Source organism: Mus musculus, chromosome X (assembly GCF_000001635.26).
Source record: "Mus musculus strain C57BL/6J chromosome X, GRCm38.p6 C57BL/6J".
NCBI lineage: Eukaryota > Metazoa > Chordata > Mammalia > Rodentia > Muridae > Mus > Mus musculus.
The window spans coordinates 157,466,123-157,480,789 of record NC_000086.7 but is presented as its reverse complement, the minus strand read 5'-3'; the positions used below and the strand labels follow the sequence as shown (position 1 = coordinate 157,480,789).

The 14,667-nt window shown below is 41.7% G+C and overlaps 1 protein-coding gene across 2 annotated transcripts in view; it reads left to right on the top strand.

Moving 5' to 3' along the window:
- Sms (spermine synthase) overlaps positions 1 to 14,667 on the top strand; it is a 48,437-nt gene that overhangs the window by 11,498 nt on the left and 22,272 nt on the right. For both annotated transcript variants that reach the window (NM_009214.4, NM_001359185.1), the window contains exons 2-3: positions 10,682 to 10,802; positions 14,299 to 14,392. In NM_009214.4, coding sequence (NP_033240.3) covers positions 10,682 to 10,802; positions 14,299 to 14,392 — 215 coding nt within the window. The remainder of the gene's footprint in view (positions 1 to 10,681; positions 10,803 to 14,298; positions 14,393 to 14,667) is intronic.

Here is a 14,667-nt window from a genome sequence, read left to right as displayed (position 1 = left end):
AACAGACATTCAAAGAAAACTAACAGTTGTCATATTCTCTTCTTGAAGATAGCAGAGAAGAGAAGGTCTCCCAAATTTACGAAGCCAGCAGTATTCTAATACCAAAAGCAATGATATTCTAAAACTGGTAGACAAATCCTTAACAAATAATATTCAGCAATTTAGAAAACAATTACTTAAAGACCAAGTAATAATAACTTCATCTAGGTATATAAGAATGTTTCAATAATTAAAAACTATAAGAAAAAAAGAAATCTGATCCACTATATTGATAGGCCAAAGAAAACTTCACACTGTCATAATGAATGAGGACAGAAAAAGTAATTCGATAAAATTTTACACCTATTCAAGATAAAAGGGTAGAGAATTTAAGCTAACTTCCTCAACTCATTAAAGGGCATCTACAAAGACTATACAACAGCAAAGACTGAATCACTTCCTTTAAGGGGAGCAAGGCATACCTATTTTTACCACTGCCAGCAAACCCAGCAATGAACTAGAGGCTGATCATCAAGGCACACCTCTGAGGTTAACAGCTTTAATGAGGTAAAACAGGTAGTGATAGATCCAGGATTCAGTCATAAGCAGGTGGGCTGTAAAACACATTGCATTCATTTTTATGTATTGGGGGCAGCACCGTGTCTTGCCATGTGTAGCTTGGCATGTGTAGCATGTATGTATATCAAGGTCAGATGATCCCTCCAGGGCATCTATTGTCTTTTACCTTGTGGATTCTGAGAACAACTCCAATTATCAAGCTTGGCAGCAAGCCACCTTTACCCCTAAGCCAGTGGTTCTCAGCATGTGGGTCATGACCCCTCTGTGGGGAATCCAACAAACCTTCACAGGGGTTGCATATCAGGTATTAACATGATTTATGACATTAGCAAAGTTATAGTTATAAAGTTGCAGCAAAATTTTATAGTTGGGGAGGGTCACCATAGCATGAAGAACTGCACTAAAGGGTTTCACCATCAAGAAGGTTAAAAATCACTGCTCTAGGGGGCTGGTGAGATGGCTCAGTGGGTAAGAGCACCTGACTGCTCTTCCGAAGGTCCAGAGTTCAAATCCCAGCAACCACATGGTGGCTTACAACCATCTGTAACAAGATCTGACTCCCTCTTCTGGAGTGTCTGAAGACAGCTACAGTGTACTTACATATAATAATAAGTAAGTCTTTTAAAAAATCACTGCTCTAAAAATTCATACCAACTAATGGCATTTATCTTACCACAAAATGAATGGCAGGCTTTACCAAAATCTCTATTCGTATGCTCTTTTTTTTAAAAAAAAAGTTCACTTATTTTTTATGCATATGGTTGTTTTGCATGCATTTTATATCTGCAATGTATGTTTGAGTGCTCTCAGATTCTCAGAGGCTAGGTGAGGGCGTTTGATCATCTGGTGACAGTCAGTCAGTCAACAGGTTCTCCAGGGAGGGAGTAAGAATTAAAAAGAAAAAGATGATTAGACAACACTGTAGCATGACCCCAGCCAGTTCTGAAGCAGAAGCAGGTTTATTTTTTTTTCCCAGTTTGCTTTTATACCATTATTCTAAGTACATGCAAAGAATAAGGTCAGTTTTAGGTCATGGAACAAACAATGCAATAAACAAAGTACAAAGTACGGTGGTATTCAGGGATCAAGATGATCAAGATCGTGAGTCTACTTCCTTGTACTAGTTTAAGGTCAGATTCTTACCTGAGCCTATTTCCCTGTCCTAGCCCAACATCAAATTCCTGCCAAATTTCTCAAAGTGGCCCCAAGAGCTCTCCACACTCTGGAACTGAAGTTATAGCTTGTAGCTGTCACATGGTTGCTGGGAACTAAAACCACCACTTCCATGCTTTTTAAAAATTAAAACCTTTCAAAGATGACACCATAGGTGTGCTAATATGGATGGGAAATAAAAGCTCAGAGGCTTTAACGCTAGACAAGGAACTATGCACAACTAAGGAATCCCTAGAGCAGGGAAATAGTTTAGTCCAGGGAAGAGCACCCCAATTGGTTATCCAGTACCAAGTGGTCAGCCCTGAAAGCATCCATACAAATAACATCTTACAGATTGAGCAGGTTGTATTTAGTTAGGAGTGTGTGTTTGTGTCTGTAGGATGTAACAAATAAGGAAAGAGGCCACAAATTTACAAGAGAGCCATGGACAAGATGGGGGAGTTCATGGGTGGAGGCTTAGGGAAAGGAAGGGGAAGAGGGAAATGGCATAATTATAATCTCAAATTTATTTAAAATAAAAAATAATTTTTACATTCTTAAACGTGTGTGTGTGTGGTATGATGTTCATGCATACTGGTGCTGTGGCTCCAGTTTCATGGGACTGGCACACAGTGTCAGAAGACAACCTGCAGGAGTTCTCCTCCAACATGTGGGGCCTGGCTATCAAACCCAGGCTCATCTGGCTTGGCAGTAAGCACCTCCTCTCACTAAGCCACCTTAACCTGGCTGCCGTGCTTTATTTCTCTTTCTTGGGTAAATTCTCCCATAGGTTAGATTAGAAAGAAGAGTGAGGTTTGCTCTCCAGATGAGCATAGGCTGTGAGAGTGAATTGAGACCTGGGCTTGTCTCATTTTTTAGACTCCCAGTTTTAAGAAGAAAATGGCCTTACCAGGAAAGTGGTGGTATAAATTTTGATTAGCATTTTGTTTCCAACCCAAAGAGGCCTTAGAATTGTATGCTAAATCATATTTCTTACCTTCTAGGGTAGGTATATTATGGGAAGGTAACAGCAGCTGGCCCCATGTGTCCTGGGAAATGTCCCTGAAACTGTTTTCTGTTGAAATGGGAATGAGACAGCAGGGCAGGGAAATTAGCAGCAGCACATTTCTGTTAAGTTATAACTTGATATGCTGTGAATTTTAAGAAATGGTCTTTGTGACTGGTACTTAAACATTTCCATCTGGCCTTCCTTAATGTGTGCTTGCTTGAAAGAAGTCTGGGTGTTACTTCTGTGTTGGTGTTGTATGGCTATTAATCTAGCTTCAGTTGGTCTTTTTTTTTTCTTCCTTTTTTTCTTTCTGAAGTTTATTTTTCTTGGTTGTGTTCTTCTTTATGAACATAAGAAAACATGATCTGAAGTAAGCCTGACCTAAAATTGCTGAACTCATTGTCCTGGTTTGCATTTTATAGTCATATATCTCCTCTCTGATTAAACGGTAGCCTAAGACTGTGGCTGCAGGAGCGTTGACAGCAGGACAGTTGCAGAGGAACAGCCTCGTGGTCCCCTCACACTGTCCCCAGAACTTGGCAAACTGCCATTTATTGTTGGATGAAGAGAAGGGATAGGACAGAACATTACCTACCCTGTAGGCAGCCTCTTTACCTGGTTGGTGTCTTGTAGCTGTGCCTGAGTCTAATAGGGATTTGTGTTAGAGGGACTTTGTAGGTCTTGCCTTGGTTATCTCTGAATAAACAGAAATAGGAAGGCTGAGCTCATTTCTTTGGGTTTACTATGACAGACCTCTTAAGTTATGAATCAGATTGTAACAGATAACCACGAAGTGTATTTTTAAAAGGTTTTAATTTTTAATATTCCTGCATATGTATGTGGCTGCGTGTTTGGGTGTCCAAGGAGGCCAGAAGGAGGCACAGGAATCCCTTGGAGCTAGAATTATATAGGTAAGCTGCTTGATGTGTGTGCTGGAAACTAAATCCAGGTCTTCAGGAAGAGAATCAGCAAATGACTTTAACCACTTAGCTATCTTTCCAGTATAGAAACTGTGTATTCTTCATGGTATTTAGTCTTCACATGGACCCACAATATAACTAAAAACAAGATGAAATCCTAGCACCACTGTTTTTATTTCGTGTCCTGTCTTTTTTCCTTTAGGTGAGATTCCTGCTCGATTCTGCTGAGGCATGGTAATCACTAAGGAGTTATCTGTCTACCTAACCTATCCATGCCCCTTTAAGGCTAGGAAGAGCCATTGACGTAAGCCTGCAGTTAGTTACCCTAGATTATTAGAACAGTAAGGCCTTGTAGGCCAAGCTTAGCCTGTTGGAATTGCTGGGGTCAGGTTTCTTTGCTCCCATTAAATCTCCACTTGTAACTTGATATATGGCTCCCTGGCTATATGATAGTTTTTAATATAATATTCACAGAGTTCTATGACCATCACCACGATCAGTTTTAGAACATTTCCATTGCCTCAGAGAGAAACCAGTTACTCCTTAGTCATCATCCCAGTTCCTCCATTACCATTCATTCCTCCGAGGCTCTGGTAGTTACTAATAAACTTCTCTGGTTTTTTGAATGAACCACACTGTATAAATAGAATTGTTTTAGTATATTTTTGAGATCCATCTGTGATGAATGTAGCATGTATCTGTACTTTGTTTCACTTATCACTGAGTAACAGCCCACAGTATGGACATAGCACACTTGCTTGTCGTCTACTTATAACTTGGAGTCATTTCTGCTTTTTTGCTATTATGAGTCACGTTGCACCAAATAATCATATCTGCTCCTGTTTGGGGTGATTAATTGTCATGCAGCTGAGACACACACACACACACACACACACACACAGACCAAGAGCATGTGCAAGCAAGACCCTTGCTGGTTTCCCAGAGAACTCTAGGTCAGTTCCATCTCATGGAGCTTAAATGGTTTGAGCTCTCCTTTTGGAGAGCAGTTTTGGTGGGGTATTCATTAGTGATGTGGTGTGAAATTCCCAGGCTTCATAATTAAAAAATATGCTTGACCAGAATAGAAAGTCACCACCCCACTCCCCCCCCACACCCCCATTTCAGAAGCCAGATGCTGTGGGAATACCACGCCTGAATTCCTTCCTCTTACAGAGGAGACTTAAGACTGCCCATAGGATGGTTGGCTGAGATGCCTGTGGAGTCTGCATCAGATGGGATTTGTTCACAAGACACAGTTGGGGTTTTACACCTTTAGAAATTTCTCATGTCATTCAGTGTGTCCATGGTCATAGTTTTCCTAGAAGAGTACTCGTTGAATTTGAAAAGTTGAAAGCCATACATCAAGTCCCAAGTGGGGAATAAGTTCCTCTCCACTGAGTGTTAGTAGTCTCAAATTCCCTAGGGCAGCATCTAATATACTCAAGTTTGATAAGAAGCATTTGGGCCCTAAAAGGTAAAAAAGAACTAGGAGTGTAACATTTGTAACGTTTCCTGTCATCATCTTAAGCTTTTCGTCTGCATGTCGCTTTAGGCTTCAAAGGTCTCCAGCTAACCTGTTGCTTACCCCACAGCAGCACAAGCAGCTGACCTTTCTTATGGTTGAGGAAGTTAGGTCTTTAAATGAGGTTTCCCAGCCTGGGAGTTTGCCTGGGGCAGAGGCTCTGTGGTTTGTAGGAAAAGGTTAGGATTAGGAAGTGTTTCAGATTATACAGGAAATATTCTTTATTTTAATTTACATATTTGCTAATGGATTACAAGTTTAAATACAGCATTTACATATGGTCCTATAGCTATTTACTTATTTGTGTGTTACATATAGTATATATACAGCATGAATTTAGTAGTATAATTTTACAAAACATTTTGAGTACACTTAATGTTTGTCCTGTCACCTAAGGTCAAATGCTGAAACATTGCTTGTCAGTGCTCAAAAACTGTCCCATTTTGGAGGAATTTGAATTCTAGATTTAGAGATTACAGAGCCTCATCCTATGTAAGAGAAGAAACGTCATGAGCCTGATTGTGATTTCAGATTGGAACTGTGTGAACAGTTGCCTAGGAGGTGGAGTCCAGTAGCGTAGATAGGTTTGGCCTTCAGGCATCTGGAGCGAGGGTCAGAGGAGGAGGTTCTCAAAGAGAGTCCTGTAAATGGATCCCTGGTAGAAAATGAGGCACGGAGAGATGACAGCCCCTCCTCACCTCCGAAGAGTGTATACATACATGTATGTGTGAGAGCCAGTGGTTACCCTTTTATGTCATTCCTCAGGTCCTGTCTCCCCTTCTTTCTGAAGCAGAATCTCCCACTGATTCGTGTTAGGCTGGTTGGCTAGTGAGCCCCAGGTATCTGGCTGGTTCAGCCTTTACCTCTCCAGAACTGGCATTATAAGTGTGTCCCTCTGTGCCCAACTTTTATTTTTAAATATGGGTTCTGGGGATTGTACCCATTCTTAGATAGCAGGCAACTATATAACTGAGCTCACTCCCCAGCCTGACATATAGGCATTTAGGCCTCTCTATTCCTTTTCTCTCCTCCATTTCTATTGTGCCCTTTTCCTCCTTCCTTCCTTCCTCTGCCTCCCTCTTCCCTCTCTCTCTCCCTCCCTTCTCCTCCTCCTTCCTTTTCTTCTTTTTTGGTAGTGGTGTTATATGTGGACCATGAGATTCATTGTAAGTTATTGTTAAGTAAGGAAAGCAGGTAGCAGCTTGGAAATGGGGCATTGCATTGTTCATTAGACAAAGGACCCTGGGAACGGTCACTGTTTTGGAGCCTTTGAAAGCTTCTTAGTCATGATTCAGGGGTTATATATATATAATATCCCAACTTTCTTGCCCAGCCATTGTAATGAATTTTCTTTTCTTTTTATTTTTTGTTAACATTCATTCATTTATTTATTTATTTATTTATTTATTTATTTATTTTTAGTTTTTTCGAGACAGGGTTTCTCTGTATAGCCCTGGCTGTCTTGGAACTCACTTTGTAGACCAGGCTGGCCTCGAACTAAGAAATCTGCCTGCCTCTGCCTTCTGAGTGCTTGGAATTAAAGGCGTGCGCCACCACGTCTGGCTAACATTTTATTTTTAAGTTGCTTTTATGTGTATAAATGTTTGCCTGTACATATGTCTGTGCACATGTACATTCAGGGTACATATAGGCTAGAAGAGGCTATCAGATCCCCTGGAATTGGGGTTAGTTACATACAAATGGTTATGTCAGAGCTGGGAGTTGAACCTGGGTCTTCTGTAAGAGCAGCACCTCTTAACCCATTCCCAGTAATGCGTTTTCTATGAACTGCCAAGTAGCACTTTACTGGTCTATGTTGGATTACTTTGTCTACTTCAAAGTACATCTATTTATTTATTTATTTATTTGGTTTTTCGAGACAGGGTTTCTCTGTATAGCCCTGGCTGTCCTGGAATTCACTTTGTAGACCAGGCTGGCCTTGAACTCAGAAATCCGCCTGCTTCTGCCTCCCAAGTGCTGGGATTAAAAGGCATGTGCCACCACGCCTGGCTTTTATTTTATTTTTTAATTACATTTCAAATGTTATCCCCTTTCCTCGTTTCCCCTCTGAAGATTCCCCTATCCCACCCTCTTCCCCCTGCTCACTAACCCACATACTCCTGCTTCCCTGTCCTGGCATTCCCCTACACTGGAGCATCAAGCCTTCACAGGACCAAGGACCTCTCCTCTCATTGATAACCCCACAAGGCCATCCTCTGCTACATATGCAGCTGGAGCCATGGGTCCCTCCATGTGTATTCTTTGGCTGGTGGTTTAGTCCCTGGGAACTCTGGGGGTACTGGTTAGTTCATATTGTTGTTCATCCTATGGGGCTGCAAAATGTGTAAACAATACGTTTTAATCAAATCCACATCCTGAGTATATTCTATAACTTTTTGAACTTGACTGTATCTAGTATGTAAAATGCAGGGTGGAGGTTCGTTATTTCTTAGTACTAGGGTTAGAACTCAGGGCCACAAACAAATGGCATTGGAAATTTTAATAACTCTCCAGGTGATTATAATGTACATTTAGGATTGAACACTACTTATCTAGATGGCTTAGAAACTATGCATAGATAGAGTAATGAGAATTGTGAATTTAGCCAAATTCTATCTAAACATATCTGCACAGCATCTATTAAGCGCCTGAAATGACAACAAGTAAGCCACCACACAACTTTAAGTGAACTGGAGCTTAGAGCTCTGGCTTTTAGTTTTCCCCTTAAATCCTGTTTTTTTTTTTTTTTTTTTTTTTAAGAAATACCAGAGGGCTCATTTAGCCACCCTCCACCCCCTGGAGTCTTTTGGGCCATGGATAACATGAGAGGCCCCAGATCAGGAAGAAACTGAGTGTGAAGTGGGCAGTAAAGCAAATGGAATGATCCCAATAGCCCCCTACAGACAGGCACACTCACAGGAATCAGGAGCCACAGAAACACTGGACATGTGAACAAGTAAAGAATTGGCCTGTCAGAAATTCATTCTGATCTGCCTGGTTTTACTGAATTAGAGGCTATGCCCATAGTGTAGACACTAGTAACATTTCAAATTGGATTCCTTTTTTAACCTTTGGCATTTATCTTGAAACTGGCCAGAGGGCTGTTTTTAGTCCATATGGTACCTTTCTGCTAATTATGCCATTGAGAAAAAGGGATGGCCACCATGCTGCGCTTGGCCGGCAATCTAGGATATTATATTAGATCTAAGGCATCCCATTTCCTTGGCCTAGGTAACTGAGTTTATACTTGCTCCCCAGGCCAGGTTCCTGGCCCATCACATCCAAGATAATGCTGGATTTTCCCCTTCATTTGTGTTCTTTTATAGCATGCCAGCAAGAACACAACCTTAAGGCCATTTACCAGGAATGATTATTTCTTTTATACACCTTCAAAACAAAAACCATGTGGTGTAGCCAAGGAAGCCTGCATAATGACACCGTGGCTTCCATATTTAATAAGGAATAACAGAAGCTCTGCCACCTGCACAGTGGACTTCCATCAGGCTGCAGTGCCAAGTACAAACCGAATTTGACAGCTTTAGTTCATGTGACCAAGTTTACAAATAAAAGACTTGTTTTTCCTTTTTATTTCTTTTTACTGTGTGTGGGTGCTTTGCCTGCATAACTGCATCATGGTGCATGCATCATGGTGCCATAACTGCATCATGGTGCCTGCAGAGGCCAGAAGAGGTATCAGTTCCCACCTGGAGCTGGATGGACAGATGGTTGGGAGCCACCACGTGGGTACTGGGAATTGAATTCCGCTCCTCTAGAAGAGCAGCCAGTGCTTTTAACCACTGATCCATCTCTGAAGCCCCCAGAAGTACTTTTCTGGGAGGTCTTAAATGCCGTAGTTCTGGAGATGCAATTCAGGCCTTCTGTTGTACTCTCGGAAAACCAATTTCAGAAGAGCAAAGCAAGCTGGATTATTTCTTGTCAAATGGGATTGCCAATGGGCATGGTTTTGCCGGGAAGAGAATTCATTGATTTAGTGAGCTGCTGCTTGTATTCCAAGCTGCTATGTTGGGATGGGTGGGTGGGGTGGAACCTGTGCCTTTCTTTTCTCTCTGTTGTGAAGCTTTATCTTTGAGGTGACATCAGGTTTTGCAGTTTGGCTTTCAGGTTACTTCGCCCTTCTTTCTCCCAGTGTCATTTGTCTCTTAAAAGGGACACCTGTTACTGGGTTTAAGGCCCAGTTAGTCTAGATGCTCTTACCTAGTGATATGTAATTGAATTATATTTGCAAAGACGTTTCCAAGGAAAGGCCCATTTCTTTTCTTTTTTTCTTTTGTTCCTTCATGAGGAGCCAGTCTGCAGTATTGGTTGTTGTTGTTGTTGTTGTTCTTCTTTTTTTTTTAAGATGTATTTATTTATTATATGTAAGTGCACTGTAGCTGTCCTCAGACACTCCAGAAGAGGGCATCAGATCTCATTACAGATGGTTGTGAGCCACCATGTGGTTGCTGGGATTTGAACTCAGGACCTTAGGAAGAGCAGTCAGCGCTCTTAACTGCTGAGCCATCTCTCCAGCCCCAGGTGACAGAGCAGGAAGGGAACCCCCCAGAATAACAGAAGCTTCCTTATTAAGTATGGAAGCCATTATGCAGGCTTCCTTGGCTAGACCACATGGTTTTTGTTTTGAAGGTGTATAAAAGAAAATGGCTTATTGCAGAAGGATAAACTGAATTTTGCTCTTTAAGTAATTGCCATGTTCTTGAAGATTCTGACTTTGCCTGAGCCTGTTGGAGGTTAATGAATGCTGATTTGTTCCATTGAGACAGGGCTTTGCTCTGTAGCCAAGGCTGGCCTGGAACTTACAGTGTAGCCCAGGCTGGCATGATCTTTTGGCAGAGCATCCTGTCTTAGCCTCCAGAGCTACCATACGTGACCAGCTAACTGACTTTAAGCTTTACTTTGAGGGCCAAGTTGTGAGGTGGGGCAGGATGGAGAGTCGAGGAGGAAATACAACCCAGTAGTTCTTGCTGTGGTTCAGTTTTTGCTGTTTTCAAGTATGTCACTCAGTGTAATTTTTAATTTTTATTTTTCATCTACATATCAGTTTCCTATTGTAAATATTTAAACAATAAAATGAAAATTCCCAAGTTATTACTGAGACTCATCAATAATCTGTATACATCCCCTTGCTAGGACTGTGTTCTCTAATTTGTTTAAACTAAAATGCAATCGTATCCGTTGGAAATTTCTGGTTTTGTTGAATGGTTATTGTTCTGTATCTTTGCCATACCTATTTGTGGTCAGTTCTTGTGTTCTTATTGGGTAGTCAGGTGTTCTTTTAGCTTTTCTGTACAGGATGGAGGATATTTAGATGTTTCTATACATTTCAGTCATCAAATTGTGCCACATTAGCTTTTTTATTTTTTAACTTTAATGTTTTATGGTTACTAGGGCTCCAAACCATTTAGAGGCAAGTGTTGTACTATTAAGCTCTACACCTCAGGCCTTAGCTTTGCTTTTGCATGTCTTTTTCCTAATCGCCTTCCCTTATTTCCTGTCTTCCAGCTGATGGTGAGGCCATTCTGAAAGGCCTTCAGTCCATTTTTCAGGAGCAGGGGATGACAGAGTCAGTGCACACCTGGCAGGACCATGGATATTTAGCAACTTACACGAACAAGAATGGCAGGTAAGTTGATCTCATGGGCTTTAGATGTGAACACAGCTGGGACTAGGAATGATATCTAAGTTTTTTTTTTTTTTCCTTTGAGACATCATTTCTTTTGTGTAGCCTTGGGTATTCTATAGACCATGCTCCACTCGAACTCAGAAATCCTTCTGCCTCTGCCTCCCAAGTGCTGGGATAAAAGGTGTGCAACACCACCACTTGGCTATAGTATTCCTTTTTTCTTTTTCTTTCTTTCTTTCTTTCTTTTTTTTTTTTTGACCTAGCTTACTCACTAAGTCCAGGGTGACCTTGACCTCCTGAGTGCTGAGATGACAGGAATGGTGGAACATGACTGACTGATTTATGCACTGTCAGGGATTGAACTCAGGACTTTGTACATGTCTGGCTTTTTGTTGTTGTTGGTGTCCTCTGACATCTTTTAGAAGAGGCTACAATTCCGTGCTTTCACAAAATTCTCTTGCCCAGTCATTTCTCCCGGAATAAAAGGCAACTGGGCATCTGTATTTCTTTAAAGCGCCAATGATTCTTATATCTGGCTAGGACCAAACAAGACCCCTGGCAACAGAGACAGTGTGACACTGACAGGCAATGATCTGGAGTTGGTTAAAATAGATTTTTGGAGCCTCACTCCCCTTGGTACATACGTGTACACACACACACACACACACACACACACACACACACGAGTTTCTGCTGTAATGGGTCTGGGTCAGAGTCCTCTCTTGTGTTGCATTTCCAACAAGCCCCTGGTTGCATTGCTGCTGGCTAGAGCATTGTTAGTGATTATCTTTTACTAGAAAAAGTAAAACACACAATGAAAACAAGTCAGGCTCAGAAGGATGGATACTGTGTATTTTCCTTTATGTGGAAACTATTTAAAATTACACACGTGTGTGTATTTATTTTTGTCAGTCATGAAACTAGAAAGGGGATCACGAGAAAGGAAGAGATCCTAAAGGAGGTGGGGAATGGGGTAATAGAACCATGCCACAAGAAAGGAGAAGAGAGAACTAACTAGGGGGTGGAGATGGGGGTGTCTCTCAAGGATAGGACAAACTCAGACTTGTATTCTGTCTATGTGGCCAACTTCATGTGTGTGTGTTAAAAGGTTGCCTTAGATGTATCTAAAGTGATAACTTCTTCCTTAAGGGTGGCCTAAATTCAACAGGATTACTACTAGTCTTCTTCACGTCTCTCCTATGCCCTGCTTCAGTTACTTACGAGGCTCCCAGAAGCAGAGGACCGTCAGCTGTCCCTACATCTGTCTCACGTACACCTCTACTCATTCTCTCTCTGTAGTGCTCTGTTCCTGTCACATCACTCTGTTTTTGCTATCGTTCATTTTTTTGTCATCCAACAACATCCAACATGGCTCCTTCACTCAGCTTCTGCAACCAGACTTTACCTGCCTCAGTTTTTATTTGAAAAGGTTCTGTATTTCTATTGGTTTGGTACATCATATACATGTGTATCTTTACCCCATTTGAGGTAGTATCTGCCTGTAGTGGAGGCCAGATGATTGTGAGCTGCCATGTCTGTGTCAAGAACTGAACCCAGGGCTTCTGGAGGAGCAAATAGTGCTCTTTCCTGCTGCTATGTCTTTCCAGCCACAATTCTACTTGTATACATAGTACTTAGAATTCTGCTTTTCTTTTTTTTTTTTGGAGAAAGGAGCTTTTGAGTGACAAGAATTGTTCAGAGGTTGCTTCTGAAAAGCCACATGTGTAAAAATGAAAGCATGTGTGGGAGGGTGGGAGTGTTTCAGGAATCAATAATAGCTTCAGGGGACTTCCTGAGCCAATGGAAAAAAGAGACCCCTGTGCAAAGGAGGTTTGGAGATTAAACATACACACACGGCTGCTGTCACACTCTCTTCCCCCCTTACTTAAACAGCTCTTTCTTTTTTTTATTACGTATTTTCCTCAATTACATTTCCAATGCTCTCCCAAAAGTCCCCCATACCTCCCCCCACCACTCCCCTACCCACCCATTCCCACTTTTTGGCCCTGGCGTTCCCCTGTACTGGGGCATATAAAGTTTGCGTGTCCAATGGGCCTCTCTTTCCAGTGATGGCTGACTAGGCCATCTTTTGATACATATGCAGCTAGAGTCAAGAGCTCCGGGGTACTGGTTAGTTCATAATGTTGTTGCACCTACAGGGTTGCAGATCTCTAGCTCCTTGGATACTTTCTCTAGCTCCTCCATTGGGGACCCTGTGGTCCATCCAATAGCTGACTGTGAGCATCCACTTCTGTGTTTGCTGGGCCCCGGCATAGTCTCACAAGAGACAGCTACATCTGCGTCCTTTCAGTAAAATCTTGCTAGTGTATGCAATGGTGTCAGCATTTGGAAGCTGATTATGGGGTGGATCCCTGGATATGGCAGTCTCTACATGGTCCATCCTTTTGTCTCAGCTCTAAACTTTGTCTCTGTAACTCCTTCCATGGGTGATTGTTTCCAATTCTAACAAGGAGCAAAGTGTCCACACTTTGGTCTTCGTTCTTCTTCAGTTTCATGTGTTTTGCAAATTGTATCTTATATCTCCGGTGTACTAAGTTTCTGGGCTACGTTTCTGTACTCACTTATCAGTGAGTACATATCATTTGAGTTCTTTTGTGATTGTAAACAGCTCTTTCAAATTTAACACCATTCTTAACCTTCTAGTCAGGATGGCTGGGCTCTCTTCAGAACTTTGAAGGTTAGGTGGGACAGCCTAGTTTGCCCTTCCCCTCCTCCTGGTTAACTAAACATGACAGAACCACCTGGTGACCCTTCGTAAAAAGTGCTAGAAGTTCAAGGCAGACAAAATTCCAGCACTGGAAACCGGTAAGTGGGTTCAAAGTCTCACCCCTAGCTAGCCAAGAAGCTATTTGTAATTCATTCCTTCTGGGAGAAGGAAAATTAGTGTTGTGTTGTGGGTTTTTTTTTTTTTTTTTTTTTTTTGGTGGAGTGACCCTGGGTATATCAACCACAGTCCATGGCAGGCCTCAGGAAAACCAAAAACCCAAACTAAAACTCACATTCTCAAGGGGGTGAGGAGATAGCTCATGTAGTACAGTTCGTGGGGATCTGTGTCCGCCCTCAGCACCCATGTAGCAAAGCAGGGGTCATGTGCTTTTCATTTCCATCCTTGGGACGCTATCTGAGTCCTGTCCTACACAGACTGCCTCCCCGCACATACACATGCACAACGTCAGACTGTGAAGCAGCTTATAGACCTAGATAATATGAATCAGTCATAGATTTAGATCAAGTCAGGGCCTAAGAAGTAGTATTAAAAACCTTAGTGCTTGGTACTCCCCTCTAAGTCTCCCTTCTACAAGTGACCATGCCCAACCTCCTACCTCCTACCTGGAATTGAAAAGAAAGCTAGAGAAATAACTGTCAGTGAAGAAGAGAAAGAACTGTGTGTTTTAGTCTTGTTAGGGCTGCCTCTTTTCACTTTGAAGTGTCCTGATAACAATTTCTAACAATAGAACTCTACTTTGTTTTGTAGCTTTGCCAATTTGCGAATTTATCCACATGGATTGGTGTTGCTGGACCTTCAGAGTTACGACAGTGATGTGCAAGGCAAACAAGAAACTGACAGCGTTGGTTTTTTTTTTTTTTACTTTCCCTTTTCAAAATGTTGTATATTTTATTTCCCCAGATTTAAGGTTCTTAAAGCTTGATTAGTTTAATAATAAATGCTCACTTTCAAGTTAGCTAACATTCAGACTTGCCTCTCTATGTAAGTCGTTTGACAGAAGAATCAATCCTTAGTTTGGAAATGTGACTGTCAGCTTTCCTTTTAATCTCCTGAATGAAAGAAATAGTTTCACTTCCTCCCAGAGGGACTGTTGAAACTTTATGTACACTTTTGCAT